Genomic DNA, 20838 nt, shown 5'->3' on the forward strand with positions numbered 1-20838 from the left:
ACAGTCGGTCAAGAGTCTCCACTAGAATAGGAGTTTATATCTAACATTTCTGTTGTATATCTGTGTATAAATCCATCCTCCATAAATGAAATTGATACATAGTTCATTTGAATTTCCATAACACATAACTTCATTAAAAACAATAATATCGTTAAACTTACTGCTACTTGCATCATAAAGTTTATAAGCTTCATTTTCAATATCTTGTTGATTCATTCCATTTCTTTTTCGACACCATGCTTCTCGATATACATCAACCCACTTTTGGTCATTTTCGCTAAGTTGTTTAAAACGACCTCTCATTTGATCTTCGTTCCCGCTATTAAGCCTTTTTGGAATTTCATCCTGAACGACATTATACAATCCCTTTATTTGTTCCCACAATGATGATTTTTTTTCTGGTTTTTCCACGTTTATCCTCACTAACAAAACAGTGTGTTGACATTAAAGCGATATCTTCCGTAAAATCCTATTTATCGCCCCGTGGTTGTTTTTCGGTATTTAGTGATATTTGGAGATTTTCTGTGATAGAAACTTGATTTGGATTTAGATAAAACAAAAGGTTTTCATAATATGGAGAATTCAGATTAGTTTGAGAGTCTCCAAAAAACAGAAAATATTGAATGAATTGATTGTAAATTATCGGATTTGACTATCCCTTTCCTTTCTAAGTAAGATATTAATCGCAGAGACAATGGAATTTCCATAATGATTGAAAAGACCTCAGACATTACTTGCAAATAAAAATTCTTGTTGTGACCAAAAATGGAGTTGTTTAGAATTATTAACCGAAAAAATAAATGATTCTCTTGATGCATTCGATATTAGATATTGAAGTATACTAATATTATATTTTATCTTTTAGAGAAAAAATATATATATAAAATTTGATATTTTTTTAAATTTTTATCAGATACACATGTTTGAAATAAGTTACAACCCAACCCGTGCGTTTTTTTTAGCCGACCGACTATGCATATTATGTCAGCACATTAATCTTGCGTTTGGGCCGTTGGACTACCACGTTAGGGTCTGTATCGTGGGTAGGATCAGGTAGAGTAGTGGACTGGAATCTGGATCGTATCTCTACCCCACAGCCCACGCCACCACCAAGCGACTGCGTCCAGGTCGCAGCCATCGTCACACGCCACCTATGTGCTGCTACCCAATGGTCTAATTCTTCAGCTAGCCTTTTTACCTGCGTCCTCTTTCAAATAAAGTTTGCCTGGTTTTTGTGTGTTATCACTTATCAATGGCTTCATCTTCTAGAATTGGAAGCTCAAGAGTATCTACTGAAATCATCGCAAACTATCAATTTTATCGGTGTGGTTGTGATGCTTGGTTTTAGTGATTCCTCTCCTCTCTAATTCGACATTCTCAAGTAGTCAAGTCTCAACAGTGCCCTTAGCCTTTAACAACTTTCTGATTTGTGACTTCCGAGTTTGGAGTTCGAACGCTCAACAGCCAAGCCAACGTCCAACAGCAACAGGTATGTCATAACTCTGATTAGTGATTAGGATTTCTGATTCTGTGTTTAGGATTAGGTTTTCTCAATTCAATTGCTATTTGCATAACCTCGATGCCCTGAAACCTCTTTTTCAGCTCCTGCCCTGCTGAAGGTTGTTCACTTTTATTACATTTGGTTTATTCTAATTAGGAATTTATAATTCATATGGTTGTCTTTTCAAAGTATTTCTGTGAACTAAAACAATTGGAATTGTATCTATAAAAAAATGCAGCATCTTCTTCATGAGTTCATTCACTTGATTTGCTTTGGATATTACGTCAATTATCGCTCCCTCTATCTCCATATCGGTGGTTTTTTTGCTTAAAGTTTGAAAATTGGGGAAGATACCCTTTATACTTTCTCTTTATGTATTTAACATCAAGATTATTAATTAAGTACATAGTGTACATTTGAGTAAGAACATTGGTTGAACTTTCAAGTAGTTATATTGACTTTTGAGTCAAAGTGTTAATTCTAATTGCTACATGCATGAGATATATATCCTTTTACATCGTTTCTTTATAATTAGGAAGCTAGTCTTTTTTGTTTAGTCATGTTGTTTCCTTTTTTTTGTCATTAGTTGAATAAATATTAGTGACTAAATGCATAAAAACAGCAACATACTGTGTATTATAGTATTCCACTTCCATTTCTTTCTATTACAACATTATTCTTTCAGTTTCTTGTATTTAACCCCTAACTAATTTAATCCTTTTCCTCATATAATTGTCTTGATTTATATTCAATCTCTTTAATTAATTGTTTAGATCCAATTCCAAGTAACAATTGGAGATTCAATATGCTCAATTACACTCGAACCATTCTACGAAGAACTTTGCTCTCAAATCTCAACACCATATCAACTCCCATTTATTTCAATCACCAAAATACAATCTCAATCTCAACCTCTTCATCCTCATCAAGCCCTAGTTTATCAATATGGAGACGAAAGAAGGAATTGGGGAAAGAAGGTTTGATCATTGCAAAAGAACTCAAGAGACTTCAATCAAGTCCTCTCAGACTTGACCACTTTATCAAGTCCCATGTCTCTCGCCTTCTCAAATCTGATCTTGTTTCTGTTCTTTTTGAATTCCAAAGACAAGACCTTGTTTTTCTCTCCATGAAGGTTTGTTTTCCTTCACTTCTCTATATTACCTTCCTTTTGTTCTTGTATTGCATTGTTGTATTTCCGATCATACCCTTTCGCACATCTGGTAGGGCTTCTTTTGTTACATTTGACATGACAACATATAAGTTGTATACATTTGACATGCATTAGATTAATATTAATGGGACAAAAAATAATTCCTACCCGAAAAAGATGAACTTATACCAATGTCAATGAGACAATTTTTTTTGTCCCACCCAAAAAGGTAGGATTGGGATTGATGTCAACGGGACAAAAAATATGTCCCACCCAAAGAGATAGGATTGGGACTAATGTCAATGGGACAAAAGAAATTTTTTTCCCATTAAAAAATGTACTTTTGTCCTATCCAAAAAGTTACATTATTTTTGTCCCACCCAAAAAGCAATTTTGTCCCACCCAAAAAGGTAGGATTGTAACTAATGTGAATGGGACAAAATTGGCAAAAAAGTAGGATTGGAACTGATGTGAATTGGACAAAAGCAATTTTGTCCCATTCACATCGGTTCCAATCCTACCTTTTTGGGTGGGACAAAATTGCTTTTGTCCCATTAACATTACTCAAAAAGGTGGGATCTCTCATTTTGTGCAAAGAATAGAATAGCATTAGAAACCTAATTTGGTTGGATTTTGATGGTTTTCATTACGTAGTTATACGAAGTGGTGCGAAAAGAGATATGGTATAGACCAGATATGTTTTTTTATCGTGACATGCTTATGATGCTAGCAAGAAATAAAAAAGTGGAAGAAGTGAAAAAAGTATGGGGAGATTTAAAGAAAGAAGAGGTACACATTGATCAACATACATTTGGGGATATTATTAGGGCTTTTTTAGATAGTAGATTGCCATTAGAGGCAATGTTTATATATGAGGAAATGAGAAAAGCTGCGGACCCTCCGTTGTCATTGCCTTATCGCGTGATCTTGAAAGGGCTTTTACCGTATCCGGAATTGAGAGAAAAGGTGAAGGATGATTTTTTGGAACTTTTTCCGGGTATGATTATTTATGATCCACCCGAAGGTTTGTTTGAAGAGTGTTCTGATTCCAACTAAAATAGGTAATGTGGTTTCTTGATTTTGATAAAAATAATTATAATGAAAGTTTATTGATGAATTTGAGAAGTGTTAGGTAGTGTGTCGTATGATGGAATCCGGTAAGGAATGGAATGGTTGATTTTGATTCCATTGGAATGTAAAAATAGTTTTTTGTTTTGTTTGATAGAATGGAATGGACCATTTTTTAATGAATGTTATTCTTTCCATTTTGTTAATTTTGATAACTTAGTTTTTTTTTTTTTTTTTTTTTTTTCATCATGGAATGTAATGAAAAATTGCAATTTTTTTTTTTTTTTGTATAGGTATTTTTTGATGGCTTAAATCTCTTAAAAAAATTGTGATTAACATTCTATTTTCTTAAAATAGCTAAAATGGGTATTTTATTTTTATATTCCCATTTTGTTATGTTTGCAATTTTTCGTTAATAACAATAGTTAAATAGTGTAAAGATTTGGATTACAATTATACACAACATTGTATTTGTTTGTAATATTAATCCATTTCCATTCCATCTGACTGAACAAAAAATTGAAATCTAAGAAGAATTATGCTCTAGCATCCTTAAGGATGGTAGGAAATAGAACGTAATTTGATTATAAAAATTAAATACTTTTTAAAAACAAAATTATTTATATTTAAATACTACTTTTATATTGTTACTATGTTATGCAACTTTTCAATATTTAGAAAAATGTTATTTAATGAAGAACGGATTGATTGATTATAGGGGTGGTAAAAGTGTCGGGTTCGAGTTGACAGATCAAAATGCATTAACTCATACATGACCTATATAATTATTCGTGTCGCGGTTTGACAAATTAGATATGTTAACCCGGACACGATCCATCTAACTTGTTTATATATTTGAGTTTGTGAGTTCGTAGGTCAGATTTAGGTTAACAAGTTGACCCGTGAACCCAAATATTATTTATGTAATAGTGATGTGTAATTTGATCAAGAGCTCCCAAGACATGCTTTGGGTTCAAATTTTCTAAAATTTTAGGTTATGCAGCCTTCACCAAATGGTGAACCGTTTCGAGTTTATTTGGCTAGTTTGCAGTTTGGTATGTTGACGGACCAGAAATCTCAATTCAATCTGGTTTATTTCCGTGTCGGATTTATATCGCGTGAGTTGCATCAATAATTAGACCCTTAATCGATTTCACCATTCCGGAAGTCCATCAAAATGAAATTTAAAGACATTTAACGAAATTGAATCCTCTATGTTAAATTTGGCACAAAAGAAACCAACTAATAAAATCTTAAATTCCAAATCTTACGCCGAAATCTATGAACTTTGAAATGGATTATATCCTTTTTCTTTTTGAATATTTAAGTTGGTTGTCTGAAATAAAATTTCAAACTAAAAATATGTAAATATTTTGGGTATGTTTGACACGGTACAAGTTTATAAATTATTATTTTTTCAAATATTTTTGGGTTATTGGCAAATAAAAAGCACCTTGTAAGTTATAACCTATCGTTTATTATCTTTGTAAACAAATTTCAAATATTTTTTATTAATTATAAAAAAGCTCAATTTATATGTATCATTTTACATATTTCAATGTAGCTAAATGTTATTTTTATCCACTATTTTATTAGTTAGCAACTATTTTTTTAGTATCAATTGTTTTAGTTTTTCGTAGTCTATTAAACATAGTGTTTATGCATAATCAACATGAGCATAGTTTTTAATCATTTTTGCCAATTTGACAAATTCTTTTTATTTCCTAAAGCAAATATAAAATATAATAGAAAACTAAAAATTTATGAAAACCTATTCCAATCCTACATGAAAACTCATTCATCAGTCATCACATCAAATATAATAGTGAACCTCTTCCATAGTATTAATGAGTAAAAACTGAACCAAAATCAAAAAACTGAAACCAAATCAATAATTGACGGTTTGGGTTTGAATTTTTCAAATACGGATTTAAGAGGTTTTATTCGGTTTTAACATATAAAACCATCCATAGAAACCAAACCGACCTATATATATATATATATATATATATATATATATATATATATATATATATATATATATATATATATATATATATATATATATATATATATATATATATATATATAGTTAAATTCATGTAAGATCACCTAATTTTGTGAGACCGTAAGATATTTTTTTCAAGTGAAATATTTTAATATTCTAGTGTTTATAAAAATTAAATATGTGTAATATTCTAATAATCTAAGCCAATAATTTTAACATATTTTACAATAAAATATTCTAAAACATATAATGTTAGGATATATTGCATATTCTATTTTTACGAACTATAGAATATTAGAATATTTCACTAAAAACTTTAGTATCACGGTCTTACAAAATTATGTTCGTTTCAAATAATCTCTTATATATATATATATATATATATATATATATATATATATGGTTTAGGTCATTTAACTTTTGGTTTCGTGTTCATTTGGTCAAATAACTATTTTTAAGTTTTAAAAGGTCATTAAATATTTGACTTTGTGCTCAATTAGTCAATTAACTTTTAGCTTGGTCACATTTAGTCACCTAATTTTTAAGTTTGTGCTTATTTAGTCACTAAACTTTTAGATTTTTTCAAAAATTTAGTGACTAAATGAACACAATTTTAAAAGTTAGGCGACTAAATGAGCATAAATCTAAAAGTTAAGTGACCAAAACAAAAGTTAAGTGACTAAATGAGCACAAAGTCAAAAATTTGATGATTTTTTTAAACTTAAAAAAAGTTAAGTGACCAAATGAACACAAAACCAAAATTTAAGTGATCAGAAATGACCTAAACTCATATATATATATATATATATATATATATATATATATATATATATATATATATATATATATATATATATATAAGATTGATTATAGACCAATCATTTTTGTTATTTTCATAAAGTAATTAATGCATATTACATGTTGAAGATATAATGAGTATTAATTAAATCTTTAGAATTAATCTTACATACAATATATAATAGAAACATTTGAATATATATATATATATATATATATATATATATATATATATATATATATATATATATATATATATATATATATATATATATATATATATATATAGGTTCAACAAGTAACATTTTAAATGATGGAACCAAAAAAACTTATATTTTTTTTCAACTTTTAAAGCTTATTTTTTATCAAAAAAAAACTAAAAATATAAAAATATAACTTTTTATCCTCTTTCCAGTGATATCAAAAAAACTAAAAATATAAAAATTCATAACTTATATATATAGTGATTTAAATACTATTAATATTTATCACACATATTAAATTTTAGATATATTTAATAAAAATTAAAATATTTTGCGTAACCAACAATCTGTAATTGATTGTCAATGACTCAATATCTATTATCTAATATGCATTTGACTTTAAGACCTAACAGTAAAACTTTGATATTTTGAACATTTTTATGCTTGTATTATACTAGAATTGGTACTTTTTATTTCAGTATATTTAAAATAGATACAATGCTATTTATAGCAATATACTTTCAATAGGTTTTGAACCCAAAATCTGGAAAAAGCATGAGCTAAGAAACCCACGGTTTTAAAACCGAAAACCCATATACCTATATTAGAAAACCGAAAAAACGACCCATACAAAAACCAAACCTGTATGGGTTTAAAAACTAGAACGGCCGACATTCTACTTTTTTATTCGGTTTTAGCCAAACACCGATCCATGCTCATCCTTATTCAATACAATATATTTTTACACTAACTTTAATGTTTATAAATTATAAAAATACCATTTTATCTTTTATATTGGTTTGACGTTAATTTTTTTTCAATAATTTGTAAAGGTTGAGTGAAAAAGGAATTCGCTTTCGGTTCAGGATCAAGCCTAGAGGTTTTCAAGTATAAATATTATGTATTTTTTAATTATTTATTAATATCATTTAAATGCTATGTATTTTTAGTTTATTTAATTATATAGTGATATATAAACTGTGCTATTTGAATATAGTTTATATGGTTTGAATTATTTAAGCATTTAATACTTTCTTATAACTTAAAATTGTTAGATATTTAGTGGACCACATTATATATATATATATATATATATATATATATATATATATATATATATATATATATATATATATATATATATATATATATATATATATATATATATAATATAGTATAGTATAATATGTTATCATTAAATCCAGTTATTATGGTAAAAATATAAATTGTTGATGGATCGATTTATAGAATAATTACTTACCTTGTGGGTTGAGTTCTCGGTTTGATTCAAGATTCTCAAGATCCCTTTCATCTCTCACATTAGGATTTATATTCATCTATATATACATGTGATTATGAGCAAATCAATATACGAAATACACATGAAAATTCATTTAGGGTTTTCTCAGGGATTTTAAAGAGAGCTCTTGAGATCAACTGGAAAATCCAACCCTAATTCTTAAGATCTGAAGATTCTAATGAAATCAGGTATGTAATCGTTTTTCATGTTTAAAGTTTTCTTTTGATAGGTTTGAGAATCGAGATCTAAAGTTTATGCTTTCACGTTTATGTTTTGGTTATCAAAATAACCAACAATTGATATCAGAGCTTACTCGAATCCTTTATAAAAAAATTTTGATTTGGTTTATGTTTTGTTGATCTTTGAATCAAATTGTTCTTGTTCTTGTGGGTTTTTTCTTGCTTGACCCAATGATATGACATTGTGATTTGTGTTTGTATGTATTATGTATAAACTTCTAGCTTTTTTTTAAGTATGCATTGGAAATCACAAACATAAGCAAGAACTACCATTCCAAATTTATTTCTCATTTTAACAAAGGACTAGTTAATACCTATGAAGTAATTGTTTTGACAATGACATTACAAGCTTTTGATTTAGATTGTTGACCACCATTTTTAACAAGTATTGTCTTTTCTTTAGACTATGGCAGCTTTGGTTAAATATATGTTTAAATTACATTTATATTTAAAATATATTTACTTGCTTATGTTAACCAATTCTAAGATTTGATTCACAAATCATATTATAAATTTATTAGATTGGTTATTTACATTTTATTTGTTCGATCCAATTTGATAAAGAATGCATATGTTTTGATTTTCAAATTTTGATACATGTATTTGGTCTTGTGCTTTCTGACCCAATTTAATTATTGACTAGTTCAAGCTACATTAGGAATGACAATGGGGCGGGTTCGGGGCGGGGCATTGATTCCCAAACCCGCCCCGATAACTTTCGGGTATCTTATCGGGGCGCCCCATTGGGTTTCGGGTTTCCCCGTCGGGTTTCGGGTATCTTATCGGGTTTACAACAACTGATAACGAAATCTTTATTCTCTTTTAGGTTACCCCAATGTCTTATAAAATATAGATGTTCTAGCAACTCTTTTAAATTAAAAACATGATGCATCACTTTAATAAAATAAACTTGACGTTATATAAAAAATTATTTGATTTAAGTTTTGTTTAATACGTCAAAACACATAAAAATTATCATTAACACCAGATTGTTAATAACTAAAAAAATTGTCCATGATAAGTATTTTATATTTGAACGTGTACAATTAACAGCAAATTTTTTTGAACATATTATATATATATATATATATATATATATATATAATCGGGTCGGGGCGGGTCGGGGCGGGTCGGGGCGAGGATAACCCACTCTCTGCCCCGAACCCGATAAAAAACCCGATAACGACCCGTTACCTGACCCGAAATGATCGGGTTTCGGGTTTCCCCGTCGGGTTCGGGTTTTTTTTGCCATCCCTAAGCTACATATATATAATTTATATTGATATTGATTTTTTTAACATCAGTTTGTCCAGAAAGAAATCAAAAGCGCCTATGCGTTTTTTTAGGCAGTAATCAAATGTATATTTATTCCATTTTTGGGACTATGTACATGTAGAGTTTTTTACAAAAACATAGTAGTTTTCAAAAGTATTTACAACAAAAGGGTAGTTTAAAACTTATTTACAAAATAATTGTAGTTTTATTTAAAAAAAAAAAAAAAAGAACCCTATTAGCCTAGGAAACATCTCCAACATCCCAATGCTTTATTTGCCTCATCGTTCATCTTTCATGTGCCGCCGGTCGTTGAAAACATTAATTACCATCGTCTTTTTTCAATTTTTTCTACGGTAAAGTTTTATTCACATTGACCTTTTTGTTTATGTTTGAGTGAAATTTTTATATGTTGATTTTGACCGGATAAAAAGACTAATCGGCTCATTCACCAATATACTTGCTGTTTATATATTAATTTTAGGACTCTTAAATTTATTGTTTTTTATTCCCTTTCATCCAATACGTAGCATCAATTGAATCAATAAGATTGTTGACTTCATTGTTTTTTTTATCATGATGGCATGAATTTCTTTCAAAATTTTATTTTTTATATTTTATGGGCTTTGTAGTAAATGTAGATATGTATAAATTAATGTGTTACATTATTTTAAAATTTGTTTTTGTTTCAATGATCTGGTCAACCAAATCTATTTTGCAACATCGATTGACAAGCAACAATATCATATTAAAGTAATTTGTAGATACCCATCGGTTGTTGGAAAGGTAATGAAATATATTCCTCTTCCGATCAAGGACGATAATGACGTTGAAATTATGTTTGATGTGCTTAGTCTTCATCAAGAACTAAGCAACATTGATCTATACTTAGAGGTTGACGTCAATCGAAATAAAAATCACATGGATATAATACCCATGTATTAAAACTCATATTACACATCGATTTTCAAAATTTTACCTTATATTGTTTTGTTGATGAACTTTTGTGAAGAATGTGACATTGTATATAAGTTTGGGGCTATTTCTGTCATTGAGGAAAAGTTTATAATCTTGCCTACAGAAAATTTTCATGTTGCTTACATATAGAATATGACAGTACACGCCTAGGAGAATTAAAAATATTCAGTTTGTTTTAGTTTTCCCATTTGTTTTAGTTTCTATCCCGGTATGCATTCATCATAAAGACAAAAAAGCAATCCATTTTAGTACATTTTTATTATTTTTTCCATCTTAATTTCATAATTATAATTTGTTATTGCTTTCACCTACACATTTTTTTTGTTACATTACTTGCAGAACACAAGAATCGGATTTGATAGAAGAAGAAATGAACACTATTTTATTACCTACTATGAATCCTATTGATGTTGTGTCAGACATGATTCACAACGAGGACTTCAATATAATTTATGAATTTGCTATTGTGAACAATGGAATGAATAGTGGATTTGACACAGACAATGACGGATATGAAAGTGGGGATGAAAATGAAACTGAAAACCGAGGAGATTTAACCACGGATGGAGCTGAGATACCTTCTAATTTTACTAGTTTAGAAGGAATAGATGTGGCTAATGTTGACAATTGGACGGTGTCACACTCCGAGAGTAAAAATCATTTAACTGAAGAATTGGGTGAAAATTCTTTTAAGAATAAAGACGAACTTATTAGAGCTATCAAGCTTTACACGATTAGGAAACATCGACAATATGAAGTGGTTGAAACATGTCCAACAATTTGGAAGATAAGATGTAAGTTGTGTTCAAAAACTGGTTGTAAATGGCAATTACGTGCATGTAAACGTAAACGTAGTGGATATTTTGAGATAACACAATACATTGATCCACACACTTGTTCCCAGTATAAGATTACTCAAGATCATCCAAATCTGGATGCGAGCTTGATCGCTCAAGAAACTGAACACCTTATTAAAGAACAACCATCTATTAGCATTCCTACCTTGAGAGCTGAAATAATTGATAAATTAGGATATACTCCTTCGTACAGGAAGGTCTGGGTAGGAAAACAGAAGGAGATTGAACATATATTTGGAAACTATGAGGGATCTTATATTGTTTTACCAAAATTTATGGCTGCACTTCAATTTTACAATCCAGGGACTATAGTTGAATGGTGCACTGCTAGATTAATTAATGTGGATCACATAGATAGTAATATGAACCAAAGGGAGAGTAGTGTGGATCAAGTGGAGTTCAGACGTGTGTTTTGGGTTTTTGCTCCTTCTATCAACGGATTTGCGCATTGTCGACCTGTTGTTAGCATTGATGCAACACATTTATATGGTAAGTATAAGGGAAAGATGATGATTGCAATGGGAGTTGATGGTAACAATCAGATTTTTCCTCTTGAATTTGCTATTGTTGAGAATGAATCATATAATAGTTGGTATTGGTTTATTAATCATGTCAAGAAACATGTGGTGAAAGAACGTGGCGGCATTTGTTTAATATCGGATCGTCATAGTGGAATCCTAAAGGTAGTTAATGAGCAAGGATCACCATGGCTGGAGCCCCATAGTTTTCACAGGTATTTATTATTTAATTTCGTTAACCACTTTTATGGTACATTTAATTTAATTCTCACATTTGAAAGGATTTGTATAGGTATTGTTTGCGACATTTTGTCAATAACTTTCATGACAAGTTTCGCAATTCACATTTAAAAGTTTTAGCTTACCGTGCTGGAAGTCAAAATCAAGTTTGTAAGTTCAACTCTATCATGATTGAAATTGGAAAACTAAATGCACAAGCTCGTCAATGGCTCAAGGGACATTCACTTTGTAGATGGACACTTGCACATGATGGTGGAAAACGCTATGGGTTGCTCACTACAAATATGTCAGAGATTTTTAATAGTGTACTTAAAGGTGCTCGTTTTTTACCAATCACTCCATGTGTCAAACTTACATTTTATAGATTGGTTCACTATTTTGATGTGAGGCGTTCTTTGGGACCTACTGCTCAAGCTAACGGAGATGTTTTTACTCCTCATGTTATTGTAAAACAAGCGACATCAATATCAAAAGCTAGTGCACACACCCTCAAATATTTCAACGAACAAAAAGGAATTTGAGGTGGTAACTCAAAAAGGAAAAAAATATGCAAGTAGTTGATTTGGAGAAAAAAACTTGCACATGTGGTAAGTGGGGATATATAAGTATCCGTGCTCTCATGTCTTGAGTGCATGTGCCTATCTTTCTTTAAATACTAGTCAATATATTCAACGATATTACTCAATTTTTGAATATTCTGCTACGTGAGCATCTGACTTTTCCCCAATCCCTCATGAAGCATATTGGCTTGAGATGTCTATTCAAGGAATGCTTCCAAATTCAGAGTTAAAACGAAAGGAAAAAGGTCGTCCTCGCTCCACAAGGCTACGAAATGGAATGGACATTAAAGAAGGAAAGAAAACTAATCTTTGTGGATTGTGTAGACTAAGTGGTCATAATCAAAAAACATGTCCTTCTAAGCCTAGGAAAGGACCTATGGATATGTGAATGTGTTTGATTGAGTAGTATTTATTCTAGATTTTTTCGTTATATATGTTAAAAATAACTCATTTTATATTAGTAATGATTGATTATATAAGATTTATCCGAGTTATATTTATATTTATACCATTTGATGTTCATGTTACATTTGTTGGTATTTTGTTATGTTTCTATTCAAAATGGTTATAAAATAAAAAACCAAACGTTTATAAAAAAATAAACTATGTACAATAAAACAATTATGAATTACTTCTTATTCTTTATAATTTAATATAGTTTAATTTTTTTAACCGTTCAAGAAAACATATAAATTAATAGTGATTCAATCGAATAATTTTGAATATAATGAATTGGTAAAAAAAAAATATGGTTACGTGGTCTTTTTATTATTATAAACAAACTATAAAATTAATGTAAAATCTAAATTATATTTTATTAAATGCAAACGGTTAGAATCTAACTACTAAAACCCAATATACTATGTTTTGGTAAATAACTTTGAACAATGATTAAGTAAATACTTTTTAAAATTACAACCTTCAGGTACAAAACTCTGTACATGTATATATTTGGTCATGTCCTTTATTTAAACTAAAGTAACATCTTGATCTTTAATTATCCCCTTATGTAAACCAATGAAATCCATATATAATAATTATCCCCCTATGTAAACCATGATATTTAAACTTTTGTACTATTATCGTACCGAGATTGTTCAATTGGTACGGTACTACCAACCAAACATGTTGGGTAACAAATATATTGACTACCAACTTTCTTGGTTCGATTGGTAGCATGTTGATCGGTTTTCCGTGGTACAATTTTGACAGTCATATTATATATTATGACCTATTAGTCATTTTTTTTATGGTATTAGCAAATTTTGTTTCCATTTATTCTTCAAAAGGTTCATAAAATAAAATTTTAAGAATCAATAAGGTGTTTTAATGCAAATTAATATAATTTGCGATAATGTTTGTGGTATAAGACTAATCCATGTTTTTAAGATGCATTTTTGTGCATATATTTAATTTATTATTCATTGTTGATATGGATTTTTCCATGGATTTCTTAAACACATCTTATTGTCAAAAAAAATTTATAACATCGGCCTACGTCAACATATCTTGACATTTTGTGTACAGTTTGATAATATCTAAAATTTTGTCTCGTGGTTTTGGAGACTGATTTAAATTATTGTTTATAGAGACCTTGTCGCCTATTTAAATTGTTTTTTAAGGTTGCCAATAAATTCAATTATAAAAATCTATATTTTGGTTAATATGTTTATTAATACGGATATCAATCGATCCAAAGGTAGGTTGATATTTGACAGAATGAACACATATATAATAATAAATATGCGATAATTTTTAAGGTTACATGTCACTAATAAGTGAATTCAAATCGGGGCTTATTAATTGACATTATTTATTGTTAAATTTTATGGTTTATGTGTTAATTAATATGGATATTAATCGACCCAAAGATAGGTTAATATTTGGCCGGATAAACACATGTTTGATAATAAATATGCGACAAATTTTAGGTTATATGTCATAAATAGGTCGATCATAGAGAGGCTTATTAATTGACTTAATATATTGTCAATTCTTATTATCAAAATTTATAATTTATGTGTTTATTAATACGGGTATTAGCCGACCCAAAGGTAGAATGGTATTTGGCTGAATAAACATATATGTGGTGATAAACATGTGACGATTTTTTGGTTTCATGTGATTAATAAGTCAATCTAAAGAGAGAGTTGTTAATTGACATGATTTATTGTCAATGTTTATCTCTAAAACAAGGATATCTCTTGCAAGTTAGTATTACTATCCAAAGACTAAATATTAATGTTGTGTTGATACCTTGTAATGATGTCATAAATTGAATCTACTGATTACGGTTTATGGATTAATGAACATAAAAATATATTTGCTTATGTGTGAATTATGGTATTATGTCTGCTAACATTGATCACATTTATGATTTATGTACTTAATGAGATTAATTTTAAAGAATGGAATGAGGGCATTATATTAGTTCTCAATTGCTTGGATATTGATCTTGTGTTTTGGATAGAGCAACATTCTTTGAGGATGTTGAGTTTGGGGGATAAACAAGGTTAAAACATTGTCCTTAAGGAGGAATCAATCTTGATTCCTATTATTTCTTTCGATAGTATGCAAATTGTGAATCAGATATCGACAATGTTATTCAATCTCCTATTCAGAATACACAAACTCAACAACCTCAACTTTGGATATCCTATGCGTGGTACCACATTTTTCATAATTTTTTTTATCTCTTTTGATTTTGAGGTAAATACAGTACATGATTTTGTGTATCAAAAATTAAGTGAGAGTAAATTTATCTTTTTGGTTTTGGGCAAATATCTATGCAACTCAAGTTTGGATCATAAGAAAGCAACCAAATGGATTTTAAGATATCTATATATAATAGAAGGCTATATGCTCAACTATAGGAAATTCAGATGTTTTTATTAGATGCCAAAATGGTTACTGATCCATATCATGATACTTTTACATTTTAGCATGATGAACCACTTCATGGAATAGACTTTGGTAGCCTCTTCCATAATGACAACATAATTTGTAGCATGGAATAAGGTTGCGAAAACTTGTCACGAGGCTAAACATTATTGGTATTGAAAGACCACTAAAGTTGTGATAATAATTCAACAATGTTATATTCTAATAACATAAGTTCTATTAAGTCAAAGCATATTGACATCAAGCCTTCTGTTAATACAATAGTGCAAAACGGAAATAGATATAAAACAGATGAACAAACTCCATAAAAGTGAATCCGCTTATAAAGGGATTACCACATGTCACACCCCCAAACTAGAACGATGGAAACGTCTGGGAGCGGATGGAATGACTTTATGTACCGTATAATAACAATTGAATATAATTGAAACATAGCAACACAAACATTCATACATAGAGACTTCAAGTTTCACATTGTTTACAACACTTTGTTTGTTCAAAGTTAAACATATATATTGAAAACTAGAAAACATGAAATGTCGGCGCCGATTCTCAAGAAAGGTTGAATACATGTCTACTGGTTTCCTGAGAATACAAGTGATTTTGAAAAAGTGTCAACAGTTAAGTTGGTGAGATCATAAGTATTTTTGTGTGAAAAGGGTTTGTAACGTTTTCGTGTGAAATGATTTGTATACTTCTAGAAAATCCAATATTTTCTTTAATATGCTATAAGTGTATTGTGACATCCCCATTTTCACGGCCAGAAAAGACCGATTTTGTTTATGCTTTATAAAAATCAGAGTACTTCTTTTAATAAAAATGTTGCGGAATTTGTTCCCAGAAAAACATGATAAATACGTTATTAAAAGATTTTCAAAGAAACATATTTTATTCATTTCAAAACGTTTGGGATGTCATCGTTAATACTGAAACATAAGCATAAACAGAACTTACATTTATTTACACTAGTGATCTACATCTCTTTAAATCTCTCAGTGTAAAGTGACTTCGTATCAACACCTGTGATATAAATAAACTGAGTGGGTCAAGTTGGGAAACCTGGTGAGTACATAGGGCTTTCAACCCACAATAATATAATTATTATGTTTAAACAATCAAACAATCAACCCAATTACTCATCCCCATTATCTTCTTTAATCTTAAGGATCTACCCTAAGAATCAGCTATTCCTCGTTCATTCATTCCTAAGGATCATCCTAAGGAATCGGCACAAAGTCCATCGTTGCCACGGTTTGCACAACGGGCACTAAGTCTGCATAGTCGCCAGGGTTTAGGCATCAAGTCTGCATGAACACCAAGGTTTAGGCATCAAGTCTGCATGATCACTAGGGTTTAGAGTACACCGAGTGAACACATCGTTCACAACACCTACAGGTTGCGAGCCTGCTAGTGTTCCACTGACTGTCTAGAATAGTCTGTGGTTGTCATCCATACTCTGCTGAATGACGGGGCCATCATTTGGGAAAAAGGCTTCTCACATCGTCCACCTCTCACCCTCACCTCGTGGTCTATAGCACCTCTTAACTCATCATTCAACTCATATTCCATCTATTATATCTACCCATGTTTACCCCAACATTATCGTAGATATAAAATACATATACAGTTTAAATCATTTAAAACATGTATAAAATCGTTCATTTAGCATAGACAACAAGTACTCAGATAATATGCACACATAGCACGTAATTTATATAAAATACTTCATATCTATGTGTAAGATGAAAGGGAACTATGCACTCACCTGAAAGGTGGTGACTCAGCACTCGGACAGCGCTTCGATACCCTCAAAACAATTTCCTTTGATAAAACCTAGTACCAATACCACTAGGGTTTAGTCTAACGATAACCTCGACAAATTAATTAGTCTGAATATTATTATTATTATTATTATTATATAAGCGTTAATAACACTCAATATAACTCATAATAATAGCCCAAATAATTATTTTAAGGACCTAATAATATTCCTATAATTATTTGAAAGGTATATTAAAAGTTGCGTAAGCGTAGCACACTTACAATGAATTTTATCGAAAACCGGAACTTTATTTGGAGCAGCGTTTCGAAACCGAAAGACTCCTTTTTCTTGGGACTCCGGGAGCCTCGAGGCTTCCTTAGGGTGCTAGGGGTTCACCTAGACTTTAGGGATGGTTTGGAACTTTAGAGAGAGAAAAAAACTAGAGAGAGAATGAGAATTGGTGTGTGAAATTCGGAGGAGTTCGGACCCTTTTTATAGGCGCCAGCAGCCTCGGTTACGCTGGGCGTAATGCTCGGATAAGGGTGTCAGCTTCGCACCAGCTGGCTCGCAACACCGGAAGAGGTAAGGCGGGGTACGCGGCGCGTACAGACTTCGGACGCGGGGCGTAAGCGAGGGCGACGTGTCGTCATCCGAAGCGACTCCGTGTTCAGCAAGCGACGGTCTGGATTAAGCCACGTCATCGGATTTGCAACAGACTTCGCAATTTCATGCTTCAACTTTAAAAATTCGTAACTTTCGCATACGAGCTCCGTTTTCGACGTTCTTTATATCCACGCGAAGGTGGGAACATACTCTACAACTTTCATTTAGACTTCGTCGGCTAATTTTGACTCGATTTTAAATTTTATATTTTTAACAGACCGAGACAGGGTTGGTCCGTTAAATCCTCATAACTTCTTCATCCGACGTCCGCTTTCACCCATCTTTTTCTCGTTACGCTGATCTTAATGAGATCTTCGATTCTCTTTTAGTTTGTGTTGGCTAAAAACCGTTCGATCTAATATTTGAATTTCGGGCTGTACTGTGACAACCCGATATTTCGAGACAGTATGATGGATCACAAGTCAAATTTAGATCAAAATTTAACTTTCCTAAAATCTTATTTGGGTAAAAAAAAAGTAGTAGGAATCGTATCAAGGTTTTCGTACATATAAAGAAACCTAAAATCCGAGTTATAACGAAGAAGTTATGACCAACCGAAGATTCTCGGCAAAACCGGCAATACCGATTAAACGAAAAATGCAAAGTTTTAATACAATAGTTTTTAGCCTTAAGTATCTAAATGAAAGTTGTAGATAACATTAAACCGTAAATGTACATAAAAAGAACATCCAAATCTGACTTCGTATGAGGAAGTTATGATTTTTCTAAGTTACAAATATAGCAGTAGACAGCTAAAAACTCGAAATAGAGAATGAGAGACTTTTTGCCGACACAAACTAAATGAGAATCGAAGGTCTCAAGAATAGTAGCGCAACGGTAAAAAGTCTGACGAAAACGGACGTCGGATGAAGAAGTTATGGATTTATGACGGAGTTTTCGTGTCCCGGCCTACTAAAAATAATATAAAGATAATATATCAATAATATAGTAAAAATAAAGTCAAAATTAACCAACGGAGTCTAAACGAGAGTTGTAGAGCATAATCCCACTTACGCGTGCATATAAAGAACGTCGAAAACGGAGCTCGGATGCGAAAGTTATGAATTTCTGAAGTTCGGGCACGAATCCCGAATCTGTGTCAGAACTCACGACGTGAACCCCTTGAATGACCTTTCCAGAGCCACTTGACATGTGACGCATGCCATGACGATTTTGGATGAAACTCACGACGTGAATTATGAAAAACTCACAACGTGAGACCCAAAATCCACCCAATAAATAGGAATCGTGGGCAGCCTGCTTTGGTTGTTCATTTCTATCATTTCTCCTACTTCTACACCCTATTAAGCCCCTCTAAACTACCCCGAAGCCCCGGTAACACCTCCAACACACGATGTAAGTCCCAAAGTCCCGAGTTTTCCGAGAAATCGACTTCTTTCCAATCGAAGTTCTGCTCGACTTTCGTCTCACCTTCTTCAATCTATCAAGTGAGTTCATACCCCTATAATTCACACTTTTAAATGTTTTATGATATACTCAATTCACTATAAACAATGCTCTGATACTAATCTGTCACACCCCAAAACCGAGAACGGCGGAAACGTTCTGGGGCGGAGGACGTCATATTCAATATCATAACAGTTCATAGAAAGGAAAGTACACATCACCATATATATTAAGTTTTTCAAAATGTTTACATAATTGTATCCGTTACATGTTCAAAAGATAAATACATAAACATCTATCAAAAGAAGTAATTAACGTCAGCACGTGAATCCCCAAAAGTTGATTTCCCAAACCTACTTAGCGGTTCCCTGAGAATACAAGTTATTTCAAAGAAAAAGTGTCAACAATTAAGTTGGTGAGTTCATAAGTAGTGTTTTGAGAAAATGTATGCCATTCGAAAGTTCGTGTATGTTTTCCAGAAAACTCGGTATTTTCAACTGAAAAGAGTTATGATTCGTTGTGTTGGAAATGAATGTATTAGATCCAGAAAATCCCATATTTTCCTAATAGTTGAGATATGACTTGTTGTATTTTCCAAGAAAAACCCTTATTTTCTTATAAAAGTGTGGAATGCATATGAATGTTCGTGTTATAAGTTGTAAATAGTTGCACCAGGAAAATCCCTTATTTTCCTATTAGTTTTTTGTTTTAGATGCAGGAAAAACCCTTATTTTCCTAACATAACTGGCAGTCTCTAAGACCGAAAATCGTAAGCAACCGACGTGCTTAAAAGGTGTGGCATAGCTTTATATAATAAAGCTATACGAAGATCGCACTTGATAGATGAACAATAGTTTTTTAATAGCTACTCGTTCATAAAAGCATAATACCATAATATTTATATATCCGGTGAGTTTTATAACCATACTAAACATAATATGACTTTACCGACGTTCTTCAGGGGTTGTAGCATTATGACAACTGTCACCCCAAAGGACGGACTGTAGCTAACAGTCAGGGCGCGGGATCATGACTTCCTGTATAGATCTATACACATTTGACACGTTCTCCTAACGGGAGACTCTGGTTATAGACAGGACTTGCAGCATTACTTTCTAATAAGAAAGTAGTGTTTGAAGATATACACGTCTCATGGATTCTCAACTAAGTCTGTATTAAAGTGATAGTTTTGTATGCAAAGTTTATCCTTTTTCACAATGTTTGACAAAGCATAAATCATAAGTTTTTAGAATGTATAAAATAACTTAGCAACGAAAGGTACTATGAAATCACTATATACTTTGTATAAGTCTAATGCACGTAAAGTATGACAAGAGTTTTCCATAGTAGTAATGAATTCCAAGTGATTTATTCGATAAAACAAATGAAGTGAAACTTTATAAAATACACGAT

General features: G+C 31.1%; 2 protein-coding genes across 2 annotated transcripts; both read left to right on the forward strand.

The window, feature by feature from the left end:
* Window positions 1-1269: 1269 nt before the first annotated feature.
* On the forward strand, window positions 1270-3898 carry LOC145031040 (Pentatricopeptide repeat (PPR) superfamily protein). Its single transcript, XM_078979492.1, has 3 exons — window positions 1270-1489; window positions 2275-2633; window positions 3306-3898. The coding sequence occupies exons 2-3, from the start codon at window positions 2307-2309 to the stop codon at window positions 3705-3707; spliced, it is 729 nt and encodes a 242-aa protein (XP_078835618.1). The 5' UTR covers window positions 1270-1489; window positions 2275-2306; the 3' UTR covers window positions 3708-3898.
* A 7013-nt stretch (window positions 3899-10911) lies between these two features.
* On the forward strand, window positions 10912-12653 carry LOC145029780 (uncharacterized). Its single transcript, XM_078978244.1, has 2 exons — window positions 10912-12107; window positions 12185-12653. Exons 1-2 carry the CDS (start codon window positions 10912-10914, stop codon window positions 12651-12653), a joined length of 1665 nt encoding a protein of 554 aa, XP_078834370.1.
* The last annotated feature ends 8185 nt before the right edge of the window (window positions 12654-20838 follow it).

This window comes from Lactuca saligna, chromosome 2 (genome assembly GCF_052625555.1).
Source record: "Lactuca saligna cultivar CGN05327 chromosome 2, ASM5262555v1, whole genome shotgun sequence".
NCBI lineage: Eukaryota > Viridiplantae > Streptophyta > Magnoliopsida > Asterales > Asteraceae > Lactuca > Lactuca saligna.

Bases quoted from the DNA above. Each gene is read 5' to 3' on its own strand.
- LOC145031040 (XM_078979492.1), top strand. From the start codon at position 2,307: ATGCTCAATTACACTCGAACCATTCTACGAAGAACTTTGCTCTCAAAT. The intron at 2,634-3,305 runs GTTTGTTTTCCT...TTCATTACGTAG, and splicing joins TTGTTTTTCTCTCCATGAAG to TTATACGAAGTGGTGCGAAA.
- LOC145029780 (XM_078978244.1), top strand. From the start codon at position 10,912: ATGAATCCTATTGATGTTGTGTCAGACATGATTCACAACGAGGACTTC. The intron at 12,108-12,184 runs GTATTTATTATT...GGATTTGTATAG, and splicing joins GAGCCCCATAGTTTTCACAG to GTATTGTTTGCGACATTTTG.